The sequence below is a fragment of the Osmerus mordax genome, chromosome 11 (assembly GCF_038355195.1).
Source record: "Osmerus mordax isolate fOsmMor3 chromosome 11, fOsmMor3.pri, whole genome shotgun sequence".
In the NCBI taxonomy this organism is placed as follows: domain Eukaryota; kingdom Metazoa; phylum Chordata; class Actinopteri; order Osmeriformes; family Osmeridae; genus Osmerus; species Osmerus mordax.
This window is the reverse complement of record NC_090060.1, coordinates 13,790,906-13,811,264: the sequence shown is the minus strand read 5'-3', so window position 1 is coordinate 13,811,264 and position 20,359 is coordinate 13,790,906. Positions and strand designations below refer to the sequence as shown.

General features: G+C 44.3%; 1 protein-coding gene across 2 annotated transcripts; it reads left to right on the top strand.

Annotated features, from left to right (window-relative positions):
- Positions 1-10,844: 10,844 nt before the first annotated feature.
- On the top strand, positions 10,845-20,313 carry si:ch211-149e23.4 (uncharacterized). Of its 2 annotated transcripts, none has more exons than XM_067246480.1 (14): positions 10,845-10,965; positions 13,167-13,490; positions 13,594-13,881; positions 14,087-14,380; positions 14,601-14,757; positions 15,104-15,273; positions 15,848-16,135; positions 16,241-16,546; positions 16,694-16,981; positions 17,135-17,297; positions 17,959-18,119; positions 18,239-18,314; positions 19,577-19,610; positions 19,912-20,313. In XM_067246480.1, the coding sequence occupies exons 1-14, from the start codon at positions 10,857-10,859 to the stop codon at positions 20,059-20,061; spliced, it is 2,808 nt and encodes a 935-aa protein (XP_067102581.1). In that variant the 5' UTR covers positions 10,845-10,856; the 3' UTR covers positions 20,062-20,313. The 2 variants fall into 2 exon arrangements, with proteins under 2 accessions (XP_067102581.1, XP_067102580.1); XM_067246479.1 differs by having other exon boundaries at positions 16,691-16,981.
- The last annotated feature ends 46 nt before the right edge of the window (positions 20,314-20,359 follow it).

Here is a 20,359-nt window from a genome sequence, read left to right as displayed (position 1 = left end):
TGTGAAAGTAAACTGCATGACAACTATAACGCTCCCATAACTCGGAGGTAACAACAGGCCAGATTCTAATAAAGCTGAGCTTGTGGACTTGTACTCCTCAGTTTCCTATCAGCAGAGGGCAAATGAACCCACAGACTCATATCTGAGAATCCCCAGTCCTCCCTCCCTGTCCTCTTATAAGTGACATGTTTAAAAAAATAAAAAAATAAAGAAACATACACATATCCTGGAACAGAGAGGCAAGGAGCTGTATGCTAGTGCAAATGAGGGTCTAATCCATGCCTCTCTTATGGATCAGAGTCTAATTGGGTTCATGGCATGTGAGGGTCTCTCATCAGATTGGGTGGGCAGCCGTCACCAGGCCCTGACAGCAGGACCTCAGCATTGTTCTCCAGTGCTGGAGCAGATATAATCCTCAATGAATTTAAATTCCACCCAAACAATGCAATGTTCCCACGGACATGCACATGAATTGAAACATTAAAATACGCAACAACAACAGCAGCAATAGCAATATAACCTAGTACTAGGTTATATGCCATATGTTGATACGCTTTATGGATGTAGAACCATATGAAGACTGCAGAGGGGAATATCTGTCACTTTTGGATGGATTCAAGGATTGGATCTGTAAAGGCACTGTTTTAGAAAATGCCCAGGAATAAACCCCACTATAATGAGTTAATAATAATCATCATTATTACGTTACAGTTACTGTTTACCTATGCTTCTCAGGCTGTCTCACAGACACATTTTGTTATTAGAGCCGTCCTGGTATCCCTGGTGCTCCAACTGTGTTTGCTTCACCTGGCTTGTGGCTGTCATTTCTGAACAGACCCTCTGAGACAGCTGACTGAGTTGAGAGGAGCAGGGACCTCTGGACCAGACATATCCCCCTGCCCCTGCCCCTCTCCCACCTCACCTCACCCCCCTCCCCAAACCCTGAAGCACCACCCCCCACCACCAGCAGGATCAGCCCGGCCTCCCTCCCCTGGCCCTGCTCTACCTCTCTGTGTGTTTGTGCATGTGACACAGCTCCTCATATGACTGCTGCTCCAGTGTTGTTGAGGCTCAGAGCCAGGAGACCTCCACCTGGGGATACCGTCTCAGAGAGCGGCTCAAGAGCCTAACGTGCAACCCGCTTCCCTTTAGTCACACTGTCTGTGTCCCACAGTGCGGTGAACTGCTGCTCGTTGTTCGAAATGATCAAGTTATTGTGTTCATGGAGTGATTATGAGATGACATAGTAACGAGAGTGTAACTGTTACTGTGTGAGGACACGGATGTTTGCTGCTGTCATCCATCATCATGATTTAATCACTGATTGATGTTCATGTACAGTTGTACCCCTTTAGGAGATGGGGCCTCGTTGACAAGCCTGTCTCTAACTCTGTCTCCAAGTCAGCCTCAGCTGTTTGGTCTGATGATAAATCATTGTGTCTCCTATTTCCATTGAGGACATCTGTTTCAATGTTACAACAGTATTAGTGCTGCATGACTTACCAGATGACAGATCGTGACATCCTCTGGCATCTACTGTACTGCTGTTGGACAGAGAGCACAGGCTGCAGCACCGGCAAGATGTCCAATCAGCTTTTCACCTCTAGATCCTTCCATCCACATCCCTCCAAGCAAATCCATGTTATGCTCTTGAAGCACCTTTTTGGATTTTAGAATAACATCCACTTGATTTAGAGGCAAGCCAATACCTCATGGTTGCCGGGCCGTTGTAAGACGGAGGGCCTTTTGACTTCATTAAACACAACCATGGTCGTGTACAATAGGTAACTTCATACAAAGGAGCAGAGCAGCACCATTGTTCCAAAACATCCAGGACGTGTGTTACAGGAGAGGAGAGACGGAGGTGAAGCACAGCCGATGTCAAACCCAATAAACTGCATTAGACAGAAAGGCAGGGGATGTAGGAGGCCCGTTTAGAAGACTTTAAAGTCGAACAGCGTGAAGTCCTAATTACAGGGACTTAACACTGGCCTGAGCTGCTGTCCCGCTGTGACGGTCAGGAGTTGGAGCCGGCTGCCCCCTCCCCTGCTCCCCCTGCTCCTGCTGCTGGCAGGAAGGAGAGCAGACTGACCCTACCTCTGTCAGGACAGACACGCTCAGACCCTACTTCTGTCAGGACAGACACGCTCAGACCCTACTTCTGTCAGGACAGACACGCTCAGACCCTACTTCTGTCAGGACAGACACACTCAGACCCTACTTCTGTCAGGACAGACACGCTCAGACCCTACTTCTGTCAGGACAGACACGCTCAGACCCTACCTCTGTCAGGACAGACACACTCAGACCCTACCTCTGTCAGGACAGACACGCTCAGACCCTACCTCTGTCAGGACAGACACATTCAGTCCTACTTCTGTCAGGACAGACACGCTCAGACCCTACTTCTGTCAGGACAGACACACTCAGACTCTACCTCTGTCAGGACAGACACGCTCAGACCCTACCTCTATCAGGACAGACACACTCAGACCCTACCTCTGTCAGGACAGACACACTCAGACTCTACCTTTGTCAGGACAGACACGCTCAGACCCTACTTCTGTCAGGACAGACACACTCAGACTCTACCTCTGTCAGGACAGACACGCTCAGACCATACCTCTGTCAGGACAGACACATTCAGTCCTACTTCTGTCAGGACAGACACGCTCAGACCCTACTTCTGTCAGGACAGACACACTCAGACTCTACCTCTGTCAGGACAGACACGCTCAGACCCTACCTCTATCAGGACAGACACACTCAGACCCTACCTCTGTCAGGACAGACACACTCAGACTCTATCTTTGTCAGGACAGACACGCTCAGACCCTACCTCTGTCAGGACAGACACACTCAGACCCTACCTCTGTCAGGACAGACACACTCAGACCCTACCTCTGTCAGGACAGACACGCTCAGACCCTACCTCTGTCAGGACAGACACACTCAGACCCTACCTCTGTCAGGACAGACACGCTCAGACCCTACCTCTGTCAGCACGGACACGCTCAGACCCTACCTCTGTCAGCACGGACACGCTCAGCTCTGAGAGTTTGTCTTCCACTTTGTCTACTAATGGAGGGGAAATAGAGGTGCATGCTGCAGGTAGGTTCCATTATCCAGAATTGTTTTACGAAATCAGGTTAGGCAACGGCCTGACCTTGATGAGGGCCTGTCTCAGAGAGGAATATTCCATCCAATTGTGTCGTTTTTCACAGCAGCACTCCTGTCAGGGTAATGAACACTTGAGTTTATTGGCAACAATGATCCCAATTTACTCCCTGCTGACCGATCACATGATGATGCCTGCTGTTCAGAGTTCAAAGAAAAATGACTTGGAAGAGAGCCAGGAAGGAGGAAGAGCAGGTCAAAACTTTACTTTATGAGACTAAACAATGCGAGTGGGTTTGACGATGGACAAAGTGAATCAGGTTGACGATTTGACCTTTGACCTCTGCATATTCCTGACCCCACAAGCCAAAGTTTTACCTCACAGCTTCAGACACATCCTCATGACCCTCTGAGGTAATTTAACATAGACAAAATATGTTCATTCTTATGGCACCATGTACTAAAAGGGAATAGCAACATGAATATAATGTAAATCTGGAAAACAAATCACAAGTGTTCCTAAACTTATTTGTACTCGTAAACTTCAAAACATTCAAATCATTTCGGAATGTTTCCCCTCAATTAGCACAGTTTTCCAAGAACTGTCCTCTCAAGACGTTGGAAGAAATGCTTCATGGCAGTTCTCTTTGGCTGTACCAGTGTCTGGACCGGAGTCTCCATTATTAAATCCCCCCCTGGCTGAGCTACCTGGGGGGGGTCATGGGTTTGTGTTCACTCCAGCATTAGGATGAGGCTTCTGGTAGCCGTGACAATGCACTTTCATTTCAGGCCACTAGTATAATCCCAGAATGCAATAAAACTGTCTGGCCCCATGTCTGGCTCCAGTCACACCGTTTTTATTGACAGAAAAAATGTAGACCCCAAAGATTATTACGGGGAGTATATGGCTGAATATAGCACTTGGGTGCCCTTTCTTTCTTTTGTTGGAAGTATTGGATGCCATTAAGCAGACTTTGGACAGGAGCGAGTTGTTAATTACATAGAAGAGAGTCCCATGTGTTTTAATGAGGAACGACTACTAAAACCAAGACTCCAGCAGCTTCTTGCTGGAGTCTTCACAAGGGAAGGAGGTCATTTTAGTATGGTCAGTTTCAGGCCACATACATTAATGTTGGCAAGCAGAGTCTTTACTCTGGGTAGACTCTGAGTGCATGTTTATCCCTTTAGAGTTTGCGTAACGTTTTCCATCTACTGTTGTTTTTGAGCTACTGTCTAAGTGTAGCCTCACAGAGCCAGTTGTGGTATACTTTGTGACTAACCGAAAATTGAGGTGAAAGGAGATAGCCAGGACTCTTTCCATCGCCAATGACTGAGTCATTGAAGTCTTTCTTCCTAACCTTGTTTCTTAAACTTCATCTACATTTCTGTTTTAAGAACCCCCCCAGACTTGTCATCATGCAGTAATCTAAATTTAACTATAAGGTGAGTAAAGATGGTCAGCTGAGGTACAGCTAACCTGCCCTTTCCAAGTGCAGAGATGTTTTTTTAAACTTTGTTTTCTTTCTCCTCATCTTTGATGATGAGTTAGGCCTGTGTAATAATGGAGTTTATGTAGGTGGTATGAATTGAGAGGGAGTGTCTGTCTGTCTCTGATGTGACGCCAAGCCTCCCCAGTCTGTGACATTTTGCTTGACATTCAGGTGAGTCCATCCACAGTATCCAGACTACAGCTCCTTTCATTACAGGGATATGAAAAGACTTTCGACTCTGTCTAACCCAGAATATGAGCAGTTATATCATCTGTATGATGCAGGTACTGTATGTCTGTATATACATACTGTACGTACTGTAGGCTATAATAAAACATCTAAGTTAGTATCCCTATGAGAATGTCTGATTCTGCGGGTCAGTATTTTGGCAATGGTGCATCGTTTGTCATTTCATTGTGCCGTTGTCAGAACACAGTACACTGGTACTTGACTGTTCAAGATCAAAGCCTTGGAGATAGGAGCTATCTAAATGTCCTACAGTGGAAGAGCTGAACATGACTAATTGCTTGTAATTAACGTGGGACATCACATAAATCAATGGCGGATCTATCAACAACGATCTAGGATGGAGGGCCAATAGGCTGAGGCCTGATGCCAGAATCAGGAAGAGAAGGGTTCATGTTCATGAACCACTGCCTTTAAAACAGTTGAGCTATCATCACTAACAATGAGATCACCCTCAGGTAAACTGTGATGTGTGTGGCATGAAGGCTAACTCAGCATTCAGCTGGTGGAACGGAGGTTAAAGTCCTTATCTAAGCATTTACTGTTTGGTGAAAAGTCATTTGGGGTCAGCAAGACATCTCATTGACTGAGTGACTGTGAATACCATTGTTTTAAAGGTTGTATATTGATCAGACATGACAGTAGTGATCAGCTCTATTACCCCAGTAAGGTTAAAGGTTAATTGGAAAAAGTTGTGCACCAGACTCAGTTGTCCAATGTTGTGGTAATTCCTACATCAACACAGGCAGACCTACTGGAGTGTGTTTGTAGGGAATGCTTTGGTTGAGCGATCCGTAATTACACAGGTGCACCATGGGGGATTTCAGCCCGGCCAGGCCATCCCTAAATTCTCCTGGCCCGACATCTGGTTCATGGCCGGTCATCCTGGCTAACAGGTCGGACCTCGATGACATTATCATAAGCGAGTGCTCTGACATTATTTATCCGCTTTGCATGCTAGGCTGATTCTGATTCAAGGCTAACTTTAGCTTCATTTTTATCTGATCAATAATGCTAATGACCAGGGAGCTCTGGAGCGAGGATGTGGAGAAAGTAGGGATGACACAGCACTTCCGGAAGTCTATCCACCCCTCCCCCTCACACCCCTTCATGCGTGGGGCTTTCAGGGAATAATTTGGCCATAGTCTGAATAAGACGGAGACACACTCATGAAGGGATGAGCATTTTGTGAAAGTTTTATTTGCTTGGTTCATTATGTCAGAAATAACCAGCAGTGACTACTGTAAAAGCCTATAGATGGCAGGCACGAGTTGAGTTTAACTGATTTTTTAGATAAAAAACCTTAAATAGACACAGAAATAATGATAAGCAGCATGTGTCTGTTACTATTGACTTGTATAATGGTTGCATTTGTATAATTCTCCAACAAACAGAAACATTCAGATGCATTTGCTGTCACTAGCTGAAAGAAAGATTATCTTCTGCTGTCCTATTTCATATTACCTCAGGGCTTGACCTCAGGGCTTGATATGTACCTACATATGTAGAGAGATAGATAGGCAGTAGATAATAGATAGTGTGTGGTGTTTTGCTCTGGTGTCAGATCTCTCTGTAGATGAGCACTCAAGGCAGGTTTATGGATGATGGAAGGAACTCTAACAGCTCTCCATTACAGCAGCCTTGCAGTGGAAACCTCTTCCCCCTAGAGGGACCAGAACAAAAATGACTCAAAGTAGCTCTGCTAAAAGGGAACGTTTATGTGTGATTCAGGCCCATAAAACTCTATTGATTTGCTGCTTGCCTCCCTCCATGCCACATCCCCCCGGCGGTCCAGGCCAGAGCGGGAGTAATATGTCCCCCAGGTCTAAGGGTGAGTGTGAATTTTTCTGTCGCGTCAGCTGAGCTCAATGCAGCAGCACAGTGCTCGCTCCAGATGAGTTGGAACTCTAATTACACTGGCTTTAATTAAGTTCTCTGTCGAGCAGAGCAACATCTTTAACTCCTTTCCTGCCTTTAGCAGTGGACATCCATGAACAGCAATGGGTGCATTCATCAGGAGCAGTAAATAATTTTTGCTGCTGACTTTTTATCATCATTTCAATGACATTGAAACTTAGTTACAGTAACATTCAAACTAATTTAATCTTTGTTTGCTATTTCAATTCTTGCATCCTAGCTTCTTCCTGCACATAGAACTCTTGTGTCACAGGAAATTAACCTTTTCACCTTTCAGTTCCTAAGGTGTGGTCCATCTTTTCTGTTACTGCAGCAAAGCGTGGTTCAGAAGTTCACTACTGCTACAGAGCTGTATTCAAACAGCACCTTGTATGGTCATGATATGGCAGTGGTTCTCTGACTGAGGAGGGACCTCAGTGTAGGCATCAAGTTGTTGTAGAAGCTGTTCTGATGTCACAAATAGTTTAACCAAACAGCATTATTTCATCATATCCTCTCTAGATTGCAAACAAAAACCCTGGCCATTTTACATCAGTTTTTGGATGAGTGTTGGTGAGTCACCTGCCCCATGCTTAGGGGACATGTAGGGTTGGCGCAGGCAGCAGCAACCAGCCTGCTCTGGAGAGAGCCCTGCAGAGTGTGGGGGATGCCGGGAGTGGTGCCAGGCTTGGTAGGCAACACCCTGGATCTGACTTGCCTCACCAGGCGCCTGCTGCCTGTACCCAAATCAGAACCATCTGCCGCCCATTTCCACTGCCATGCTCTTGATGCCCTGATGCCACAATGCCCTCTCTGCCAGGAGACCCCAGTATTTCACCAAGGGTGTGATCCTCTACCCATGCACCAGCCACCTGAACCTTCTCTGAGGCCCTCCAGTATCAGCAGGGGGACATCCCCACCCAACACTCTGTCCCTGACTGACCACTAAAGGTGCTTCTGCAACTCGTGCTTATTTGTTATTTTTGTCACATTTTTCAAGTTTGTACATTCTCTGCTTTTTTGTACCTAGTTCTTCTCACACCCAATCCATAAGGTCTCTATTTTCACATGCATGGACCATAAAGATTACTGTCATTTTGAATCATGTCGCTTGAATGGATAACTGTAAATTATATTAGAAATACCGCCTGCATACCCCTGTGCAGCCTTTCCAAGTACAACTTCTGTGCAGTGCATCTGAAGCACCCTGCTGCAGTAAGTATATTATGTATTAGGAAGCCAACATTAGGCAGGGCTATTTACCATCAACACTCATCACTGATGCATGTGCATCTCCCTGTAATGGTATATTGGTCGCAGATTCAGCTACTGCACAGTGAGAGAAACTACTAAACAACCATTAAGCCTTCAGCCCTTCAGTGTTAATGTGTTAAGCCTGACGCCCACCAAAGCAGCGCTGGACGCTCATGAGAATATTATTACTCACTATGCTTCAGACAACTACAAGAATATTAATCAAGTCTGAAGTCAGTGTGTAGTGATGTGTGGTGGGACCTGGATACAATGAGGAACAGGGGAGGGGAAAAGAATGAAGAAGAAAATCAAGTGATTTTTGTTCCTTTCTGGAAAGAATGATGACATAATTCATTCCAGGTAAAGTGGTTTGACACAACCCGTGAGAGACCCATCTAAATTATCTGGCCTGTACATCCAACTGGTCTAGTCATCACCCACCCTTTTCCATGTTTTCATCCAACTTTGTGTATGTGTGTGTATGTGACAGAGAGAGAGTTGTGCACCAGTCATTGCCAGCTACATATCTGTGAAATTCATAAACCTGAGAGGTTCCCAAATGTCAATGTTGTATCACTAGTGATATGCTTAAGGTTGCAGACTGTATGCATACCATAAACTGAAACGGAGAGGATAAGTTTCCCTCCTGCATTCTCCATAACTATTGATCTTTAGCCCTGTTTAACTGAAATACCAAAGGTAATCTAATTTGCTTGCTAAACAGCTTGCAGGCTTTATGCTCATATAATTATGCACATTTAGTCAGGGTTGTAAGATACAACAAAAGTCAAGAGTTTAACATCGAAAGCAAATGTTCCATGTCATTTCATCAGTTGTTTTTCTAAATATGTCATTTGGAATATATAATTATCTATCCCCGTCGGTAAATCATGACTGATTTAACACAAGTAACTGTAATTACAGAATCAGATATGTTGCATCTTTGATAACAAGTAGACTAGAAATGGTCAGGCCTGTAGGCCTATATCGTTTTTATCAAGTAAAGCAAAAATGATTCATAAGTGATCTGAGGGACACTGTAAGATCATCTAGCAGCGATTCCCAACCTGTGGTCCGCTAGGGTGATAAAGGTGGGCCGCCAAACCAATGAAAACTAAAGTATTAAAAAAATATATATATAAGAATATGTATATATACTATTGGTAAATGATTATTAAAATTCTTACTAATTTTAAAAAGAAAATTCAATAAAAAAAGATTCAAGCTTCAGAAATTCAAATAGAACAAAATTCAGGCTGCTCAAATTGGAATGGTGAAATTTTGATCCAAAAACCTAATATTGCAACATCCGCAATACCAAAGGATTGCTTGACTCAGACCCACCGGACCTCTCTAATCAGACCCCAGGCAGTGATTTTATGACTGCCTGCAGCTACAGCTGCATGAGAGGGGCCTAAGAGAGAGGTCTGCAGTTGGACCCTTCTCAGAGAAGTGAGATGGTTCAATTAAGAATTCAATGCCTTTAAAAATGTAAAACATTATGTCACTGACTTGCTTCCATAACACTTTATCTTCTTTGATCTCTGAAATAAATTTTGCCGTGAAAGCGAACTGTTTGTCTCCCGTGGTGTTGTTAAACATGCGTGATTAGCACGAATTAAGTGAACGGATGTGTTGGGTGGGCGCTAAAATATTTGAGCTATGCAACTGGGCCGCAAAGTGGAAAAGGTCGGGAATGGCTGATCTAGCGAATGTTCTGGTGCTGGGCTCTTGCTTTGTGTCAATCTTAGCGGGGGACCTGAATGACTCCAAGGGAGCTTATTACTTGATGTGAAGGTTTCCTGTTTATGCTAAAGATTGTGCTGTGGTCTGTGTGTGTGTGTGTGTGAGTTGTGGGTCATTTTTGCACACACATTGAAAGGGAAGAGACAAAATTTGCTTTCATAGATACTTTTGTTATAGAAAATGATGATGTAGCAAAAAGGGTTAGGGTTTAAGACAATATGCTGTAAAGCAACCCTGTCACTGAATGGAAAACCTCAAACTTGCAGTCATAGGGGTTTCATATGTCATTGAATGATTTGTACCAAAGTGTAGTTTTAAACCACACGGCATCAAATGACTCAAGGCTTACTGTCATTGCCTTGTGACATGTCATCACCAAAAACACAAAAGTGAATCTACCTCAACCATAAATCCAAAAAGACCTGGTCTACAGAGAACAGTAGTTATTTGTAGGGCTGAAAAGTTGTTTTTCCATTTGTTTTCTCCTCATCCACATTTGTTTCCCATTGTGCTGTTCCCTGCAGGGTACTGCATTGACAAATTAGTGTTAAGTAAATTGGCCAAGTCTGACCGTAAGAAAAAACACAGCCAATAAAATGAATTAGAGGGAAATACTGTGTTGTAAAACACTGCCTAAAAATGAGTAATTTCCAGACAAGAAGGGCGTGAGAAAAAGTGAGTCTGACTGGAGTCACAGAGACACAGTTTTAAATGTGGTGATAGAGGAACTGACATCCTACAAAGATAGCACTCAGCTCATTAAAGGAACAGACTTCTACAATCTAACTCTGAAATGTCCTTAATAGAATGGCAAACAGACTGTATTTACATGTATATATAAGTTAGTGAGTGTGTTAATGTGTGTGTGCACATGTACATACATATGTGCCTGTACAAATAACAATTTTTTGCATTGAGGTTTGGGGTTAGTTGCACACACCCTCTACAGCTGATTCTGACCACTTTTCTCTCTACCTTCACTCACTCACACACGCACACACACACACACACACACACACACACACGCACACACACACACACACACACACACACACACACACACACACACACACACACACACTGTTAAATACCCTCCCAGATAGACATATGGTAGTGAGATTCATCTTTCTTTCTTTCAATGACAGCAACATGGAAGGCTCAGGGCTGTTCATCTTGGGCTTTGTCCTATATGTTACTCACTGCTTGGAAATGCTGGGTAAGTGTGCAGTTACAATCCATCTGTGACTGAGCAATGTTTATGTGTTTAGTTTATTACCCCTTAAAGATGTGTTTAACCTGTTACATTTATACTGAGCAGGGCTGCAACAGCTTCCTTGGCTTGTTAGTCTAATTGTGACTTGCTTTACAAGCATTAAAACAATCACATTACATGACATTTTTAGTGCATCTTGACTCGTCAAGAGACATCAACTTTGTATGAACATGACAACATCCTCGATGGACCTTTTACTGACATGTTTGAAAGTGCATTGTCCAGTAGTGTCATCATGTAAACCACTTTTTTGGTTTTATGACCATTAACATTATATAAACTGCCTTTTAGGATCCCATTAAGTTTTTTGCAATGTCTCCACTGAGTACTGTTGTGTATTTCACTGAGGGAAAAACCCTGTGTTTTGTTGTTTTCTGAGAGAGATCCCTCGTTGTTCTGTGTTTGATCTGAAAAGAGGAACCTGCGTGATGTGAAAGCTCACACTCATGCAGAGGTGTCTACCCACTGAAAATGACAGTTTAGACGTTTTGCTTTGCAGCAGAAAACCCATTACTCATTCTTTCAATGATCTGACTCTGAAGTGCTCTCTGGTTAGCAGAGTCACTGTAGTGCAGCACCCACATAGCTGTAAGTCCTCTTGGACTGAAGCCAGAAGATGAGGCCTGCAGTGAGTGACTATTTTATCAGCATGTACAGTGTGCTGCCCCTGTATGGTAGTTAAACTAAGACATTTACAGAAATAGTTTAACTGTATGTCATTGGTGAGTTGTTGCTTTGTGTGAGACAGAGCCTTAGAGGCACATTAAATCTGTAGAGCCAAATGATTGTATGATTTCAGACGGTTTCTTGGTGATTACTTGCCATGTATCCTTGTAAGTGTGCTCCAGCAACGCTTGGATGACTTTCATTTTGAGCTATTATTTGCAAGGGCAGATTCATTTGTATGGCTAATAAACTCACAAAACATGATATACAATTTATTGCTGGATATGTCCAACCCCTCCCACTGTGCTTAGGCTCTCTTGTGGCTTAGGAAATACATTTTTTCCATGTGTGGTGAAGTGCAATATATCACATCTCTTAATCTTCTAGGTCAGTACTGTGATGATTGCCAACTGTATGAAAGTACAGATATTAGAGATGTAGAAATATTACAAACACCTAAATACTAGTTGTTGTTGATTGCACCATGACTGTTGCCTTCATTGGCTACAAAAAAAGTTTGAATGAATAATTGTCCACTGCTGCACCTAATAAAGGCCATAAGGGTACTAAGATGCCATCATTTACCACTTAATGTAGTCCAGACATAGTGATAATGTTAACATTTGGTTCAATTTGCTGATCTGATAAACTGTGCCCTTAAACACATCTGAATCAAGAGAACAAAGACTGATGCGAGTGAGTTGGTATGCACTGTCCTCCTCCATGCTTTAAAAACCGTCAGGATTTATTAAATGTCCTTTCCTGTTAAACCTCCCCTAGCCGTGCTTGAGAGTCTGAGACAGCGGCAAGACAGCAGGTTAGAGGGTGTCTGGGCAAGCCTGAGTGTCGCTTTCTGGACTGTTTTCATTTCATTAGCATAATGGAATTCTCTATTAATTCACCACTGGTGGGACAAGGCCACATTTGTCAAGTGTCACATTGTGTTTCAAGTTCATCCCCCGTCTTTAGACTGAGATTAAGACACAGGCCACCCCCTGTTGAAAACGTCTACTTCATAACTCCTGTATATCAGATTACAACAATCCTTATCTGTCCCACATCTTTAAAACTGTTAAAGATAACACAATTATGTACTTCGACTAACAGGAAGAAGTCAATCAAAGTATTGGTAGAGGAACACACACGCTCGCATACACTACTAGCTGGAAGGAGCTCATCTATCACAGCTCAGCTCCACACTCCACACAGACACATATATGCACACACACACATAGACCACTGAGATGGACAGATAACCCATTTATGTATGTCACATCAACAGACATCACTTCACCACCCTTCCTCTTGCCGAGAACAATAGAAATGTTGTCATCCTCAAAGGAATTGTGCTGTTTTGCTACTATTGGTGGTTTCAGCAGCATGCCAGAAATCACTGAACTCTTTATATGAACATTACTGTGTTTTGTGTAACACTATCCACTTAAGAAAGTTGTGTTTTGCTTTTTGCTCTGCCTCAGGAGCAACGAAGCCAGACATTGAGATGACTCATAATGTAACCGGAGTCCTGGGAGAGGACGTGTACCTGCACTGTCAATACTTGGGGCAGAATAACATCATCTATGCCCTGTGGAAACGCCAGATTGACTCCAAGCTGAAGCGGCTGACAGGTTATCACAACAACAAGGCCTTCACCAAAGACCCCGACTTCTCTTCCCCTGCATCAGCCACCAACCTGACTGTGAGGATGAGCGTGTCCAGCCTCGAAGCTGAGGGAGAGTACATCTGTGTGTTTGTTTCTGACGAGGAGGAGTTCACTGACACCATGGTCCTCAATGTCTTAGGTAAGGCTGTAGCAGGAAATGATAGCAACTGGGCAGAACAATGATAGGATAATTGAGGGAAACCACATGCTGACCACATGTGTTCCATATTCCCATTTCTAAGCTCGGCCAGTAATCCAAACATCAGTGACGGAAGAGACAGCCAATGGCACCCACTACCAGTCTGTCACCTGCTCTGCTGTCAATGGTAAACCCAGGCCTGAGGTCAGGTGGATGATCCGGGGGACCCCTGTGGAGATGACAAACACCAGCCACACCAATGGCACTGTCACAGTGCGCAGTGTGCTCCGCTTCCCCACTCACCTGCAGGACCAGGACAGGGTGACATGTGAGGTCCAGCACCCTACCCTGCCAGAACCGGCCTTCGTCACTGTGAATGTGGAGACCTTCGGTATGAGAGTTCTCTGGATCTATTCAATTTATGGGATTATCCAGCCGATAACAGCTTTCTGAATGATCACTGTCTTTTGGTAGTATGCAAGTACGCAAATACCTGGCCTAAGCTTAGTTTATAGACTAAATTAGGATCTCTTTGTTCTAATGTTTAATTCTAACTGACATTGTTTTGTGGAAAATTACGCACCTTTCCTTTGCAGTGGCTCCAAATGTGACCATAGAGACAGACTTGGTGATGGAAGAGGGTGTGGATATCTGGAAGATCACATGCAGGGTGTATGGTGGAAGACCCAAGGCTGGCATCTCCCTGGCATTGCCCATCCGCCAGGAGGATGAGCGTGGTCCGTGGAGGGAGTGGGGCACCATTTCCGATACCCAGGCCAGCTCATACCACCTCCCAGCAAGGCTGTATGAGGGACAGAATATAACCTGTGTGTTTGACCACCCCATGTTCACCCACAGGGAGCTACGGACTGTCACTCTGCCAGCTTTCTGTAAGAATCATTACCTTCAGCACTGTTTTCTTCAGCACTGATATCTTCAGCACTGTTATCTTCAGCATGGTTACCTGCAGCACTGTCATCTTCAGCAGTGTTATATTCAGCACTGTAACTTTCAGCTTTTACAATATACTATACTTTAAAAGCAATGCTATTATAAAAGACAAACACAAGCTCTCAGATCTGACATATTTCTCCCTGCCACTGTGGTCAGATTTGTCAGCTGTGCAGTTGGTTAACTCAGAGTCTACAGGAAATTACAACAAAAACCAGGCCATGAAAGCAGTGGTGTTAAAGGAGGGGCATGGTAACAGCACCATCACCCTTCAGGTCATCGGAGATGTTCCACGTTACACTGTGATCTGCATCAAGTAAGATTTTAACACATATAATTGTTTTCTATTATTTTGGAAGGAACAATTAAGGAACAATTGCTTGACTTTGAATGTGCCAAAGTCTCAAACTCCACTTCAACTACTTTAACTGTTACTATTCATTTGAGTACAGAGTCGTTAACTTAACCTATTTATCACGTTGGCTGTGGTGAGAGGTTAAGATGAAAACCACATTACAGACGTTTTTTTCTCATTCGGATAGAAGTATTAGTCATAAAGCAACTTAAACGAGCCAATGGACAACTTGAGATCAACCAAAGGAACTGCTGTTTGTCCACCACTGAAGATTGTTACAATGTGTGTTTATATCTTCCCCCTCCAGAGATGACGGGCCCTTACCAGAGGGTATGGAGGTAACTGGCAGTGTCCTCGGGGTTCAGGGCCCAGTAGAGCTGACCCATGCAGGCCTGTACGAGTGTGAGGCCTCCTACCAACACCTAAAGGCCTCTGTCAAACTGAACGTCACTGTCAGCGCACATGAAAAGCAACCTGGTAGGAAGTTCTGAGTTCTAGCACAGACGGTTTAAACATATCCATAACACTGCATGGTTCTTTTCAGCATGCATGCATTGTTCACCTTATAGCACGGCCAAAAATTAACGGCGTCCCGGGGACGATGAAAAAGTTGTTAGGGACAGTTAGGGACGACTGCGGGACGAATATAAAATGCATACCAGACATCCCAAGTCTCCCGGAAGTTCCGGGAGTCTCCCGCCTTTCAATAGCAGCTCCCTGACGCCCGCAAATGCTATACAATCTCCCGGAAATCGGCGATTTTGTATTTATAGCGAGCGAGAGACTGTCCAATGGTCATTTCTGGTAGAGACAAGAGCAAATCGCGCGTTTTGAATGCGTCTCGGGGGGGGGGGGGGGGGGATGAAATGAGTCTCTGCAGGTTGGGATGTCTGAGATACACACCTATATTAAAACATTCCGGCCTTAAAATCCAACAGTGATATGTATTTTTCTCAGACATTCTCTCACAATACAGACATTGATTTGAGCCCCACAACTATGGAAACTGTGAGTAGATGGAATATTGATGTTGGTGTTCTCTCTGTCTCAGTGCTTGTTACTCCCAGAATAAGGATTGATACACAGGAAAGACTTGAAGACAGACTCATTGAGTGTCTGGCTGCCGAGGCCGTCCCTGCCGCCAACCTGTCCTGGCTACTTCCTGAGGGTGTGTCCGGGCTCCACTGGTCCAATTTCACGTCCCATAATGGAACACACTCAGTCAGGGCTGTGTTAGTCTTGCCTGTCTGCCTACAACAGGAGCTCAGTGTGAAGTGCATGATAGATCATCCAGCCTTCGAGAAGCCAAAAAGCAGACGCATAACACTCCCTGTGTGTGGTACGTTCAACAAACCCAACACAAAGACAATCCTGTCTGAGTAATGGTCCTATAAATATTGTATTATTCATTCCACTGGCTACCCTCTGATCTGCTTCCATACAGCCCCTGCTAACATCACCATAGATTCCAGTTCAGAATGGGAGGACAGCACAGCATATACACAAGTGCAGTGCAGTGTGGACAGTCCTCACCCTTTGGCCACAGTGTCTTGGAGTGTCGGGAGCCGTGAGACCAGGGCCCTGCATGGGGTCCAGATCCTGCCTGAGGTGCATGCGAGTGGTCGTGTGTCTGTCCAGAGTAGGGTGAGATTCCCTACCGCCATGTTCTCTGGTCAGAATGTAACTTGTGCGGTGGAGCATGCTAGTCTGGAGAGAACTGAGAGGAGACACATACTGGTGCCGGAGCTGGGTAAGGAGGGCTAATCCATGCGACTGGTCTGTCAGGTCTCTCTGTGTTTCAGTATGCTCTCTGTCTCCAAAATGACATGCTTAATTCTCTCTGTCTCTTTCTGTCTCTCTTGCTCTGTATCTCTCTCTCTCTCTCTCCCCCCAGAAGGCCCAGTGATGAGTGTGTCTGTGAGGAAGCAGACACACTCCTCTCTCTGGCTAGCAGAATGTGAGTACAGGGGGGAGGGTGTTGGGGTACACCTCTCCTGGGTCCTAGCAAAGAACACCACATGCCAAACCTCATCCTCCCTCCACTCGTACTACGAGGGCCTACAACTGCACACAAGACTGACCTATGAGTTCCCGTTGGCTCTGTATGAGGGACAGGACCTAACCTGTCTCATTCAAAATGAACATGGGCTGAAAGCGAGAAGGACAGCACATGTTCCCATATATGGTAAATTCAGTGGGTTGGTCTCAGAGCTGGACTATTCATACATTTTGCCATGGAGGCACTTATAAGACATTCAAAAATGCCCATTTACTTTGTTCTCTGTCTAAAGATTTTTTTTGTTGATATTTTTTGTTGATGTCTTTTTTCTTCATACAGACATCTCATTTATCAGAGTACTGAATCAGACCACTCCACTTAACAGACCTCACGGAAGGGATTTCATCATACACAGACTAGCTTTGCAGGAGAACGTCCACGGCCAGAGAGTCCTGTTCAGAGTCATTGGCAGTGTGCCCACCTACAACCTCACCTGTCATAGGTAATCCACTCTCTACGCTCTGAGATTACCCTTGCAAACATGACACAGAGGGCTGTTCAACACTGAAGTGCTTTGGGCCTCTTTGATCCCTGAAGAGTGTGTAGGTGTGCTGTAACTTTGAATAAAGCACAAGGCAGAGACACATTTGCTAATATTATTAACACTGTGGTAATTACTGTGGTAATTATTATGAGAACATTGTTCTGGACCAGACTGAAGCTTTCTCTTTTTATTGCTTTATGAGAGCTTTTAGCAAGATAATGAAATAAGCGTGTGACCATAAAGCTGTCTTTATGCATAATTAGGATATCATCAGGCCTGGTGTTGCTGCTGGGGGGCGAGGGTTTCTGACTGGCAGGAACGAGGTGGCACTAAAGTAGCCTTTCCTCAGAGAGACTGAGTGACTCATAAAGCGCTAGATCTTGAGAGGTCCTGACACTCTCACATCCTCCCCACAGCCTCTCATAAATCATCTGCAACACTGGTTATGAAACACATTCTCCTCATTCATAGACAGATTTAGTTATCCTGTGAAATGATGATTGCTGCTACACGTTATGTATTATTCTCTTGAAATGACAGACTGATGGGAATTGCCTCCAGCTCACTCAATGGGCAAACAAGCCAAACTAACTTGTGTGATGTGTCCCGTGTTTGGCAGGAGTGATGGCTCAGTGGCCCTGGTGGAGGGTTCAGCCTTGGTGTTTCCTTCTGCGGTGACAGAGAGAGAAACAGGCCTGTACACCTGCCAGGCGTCCTTCTACCACCACAAGGCCACGACACTTATTCAGCTGGAGATCAACAGTGAAGACCAAGAGCTTAGTGAGTGTTTTTATTCAACGGTAGATCTCCTGTATGAAGATAGACAACCAAAGTATTGTTGTGCCTTTTTTCTAATTGCTGTGCTTTATCAAATCTGTTGACTTTGTCTCTTGTTGCAGTGTACCTTGTCATTGTTTGCTTCTCTACGGCCATGGCGGTCACACTCCTCGTCATCGTCACTCTCTGTGTGTTCTGGTGAGTCTGAAATCTCTGCAGGAGACAGGTAGTAGCTAGGATTGTGACTTGCTGACTGGTAACATGACAGCAAGATGCAGACTGCCTGCCAACAGAGGAGTGAGACAAACAGGAAGTATGGTGGTTCAGTCTGACGGTTCTTCTGCCGCAGAACCAGGACGTGAAAGGACTCTTTTCTCTTACCTTCATGACCAAAGTAGCTCTCTACTATTCACAAACAGGAAGTGTGGCAAGAACAGACAGGTGTCTCTGCCACCACAGCTCTGCTGGCAAGAGACCAACGGTTTTGTTGACTGTGGTGTCGGCAATTGATTTATTTTCCATCCATAAATGGTAAAAGTTTGGAGAGTAAAACCATGAGAGTTAAACAAAGTAAAACTGCCATCACCGACACTACTGTGCAATTATGCTTTGTAAGAAGCACACTGTGAAATAAACCTTTCAAGAAAGTTCACATCTGGTGCAGTGATATACTCATCAAATGTAGGCTAACATATTCAAATGACAAAATGCAGACACTGCAAATTTGTCTTGTTGTGATTGGAAGTGAATGTAGAGCCAAGTGTCTCATAACAACCATTTTTTCATGACTGCTGTCATCCCAGACTGCTCCTCAGTGGTATCCCAAAGTTTTTCCACATTTCTGCAAACATCCCATAATACCCATAACCTCCACCACGTATGTCTGCTCTCTTGTGTGGGGGAATGGTATCTACACAGACTCGGTGTACTTCAGTATAGGTGCAGAGGCTGTTTACATAGGAGGCCTGTCTCTCTGGTCAGTGCAGCACACTTGGTCAAGGTGCCATTGGTCCAGTGAGTCCTTCTGTCCCATTATCGCTTGATCCTGTGGGAGGGTCCTGTCAGGTTAATTTGGGAAGGTCATTCAGACAGCATACACAGAGAAAACAGGACTCCCCGAGAGGATATCTATTTTGGGGAGTGTGTCACCAGGGCAGCACTAGGAACACTTTTTGACAGGTCTTCACTGGTGTGGTAGGTGTCATGGGGGGGGGTCATGATGAATGGGGTGAGGCTTTGTTTCTGACATGAGAGAGATCAATGATGATGTTTGGGGTCAGCACAGCTCTCTATTGATATTCCCCTCGCAATATGCATTTGTCTCAGAATAGAGATTTAGTCATACAACACTGCCCCCATCAGGTGGATTTAGGCTCTAAATGTACTTGAGTGTGATGACTCTAATCTTCAGCACCCTGTTTGTTATATTTCACTGTCTGATAACTTATTTTGTGTTGCAGCAAAAGCAGTGAAGCACACCAGCCATCACCAAAGGTATGTGTCATTTCCTCATGTCGACAGAATTACCTGGATTTTAATATGCTCATTGTCACATCTTAGAATTGTAACTTTACATACCCTTGTTCATCAATTGATAACTTCAATCTATTAAACAAAGCTCAACCTCTCTCCTTCGGTCTTACATTTACATTTATTCATTTAGCAGACGCTTTTATCCAAAACGACTTCCAAGAGAGAGCTTTACAAAGTGCATAGGTCACTGATCATAACAACAAGATAGCCAAAAAACATCGCGAGTAAAAACTTCTCTCTGAATCTGGTGGCCCTTCTGTAGAAGCGTGAGTCTCTGGCCGCCCTGACCAGCCTGATGCAGGGTCCCTGCTCTCCTGACCTGAGGAAGCCTGCCGTGGGCTCAGAGGAAGGCCAGCAATATGTCCACTTTTTGAGCTATAATATCATCCTTGATGTTAAGTCCACTGTCTAAGAAAACTGCCTTGCTCAAAGACCTTTAAGCTGGCCTGGCTGTGTTGTAGTATTAGTACCTTGCTTGCTTTTTCTTCAGAGTTGCAATATGCACAGTACATAAAGTTGTGTACCACAATTATATACCAAGCAATATTTTTGGTTAATTAACTTGCATTAAAATGTCTTGTTGTGTAAAATGGCAATCTTGATTTACTTCACAATTGTTTTGTTTGTTGGATGAACAACATAAAATAAAAACTATGCACACAGATGTCCTGAAATATATGGTATTTATATGATTTTTTTTATCTGCAAAG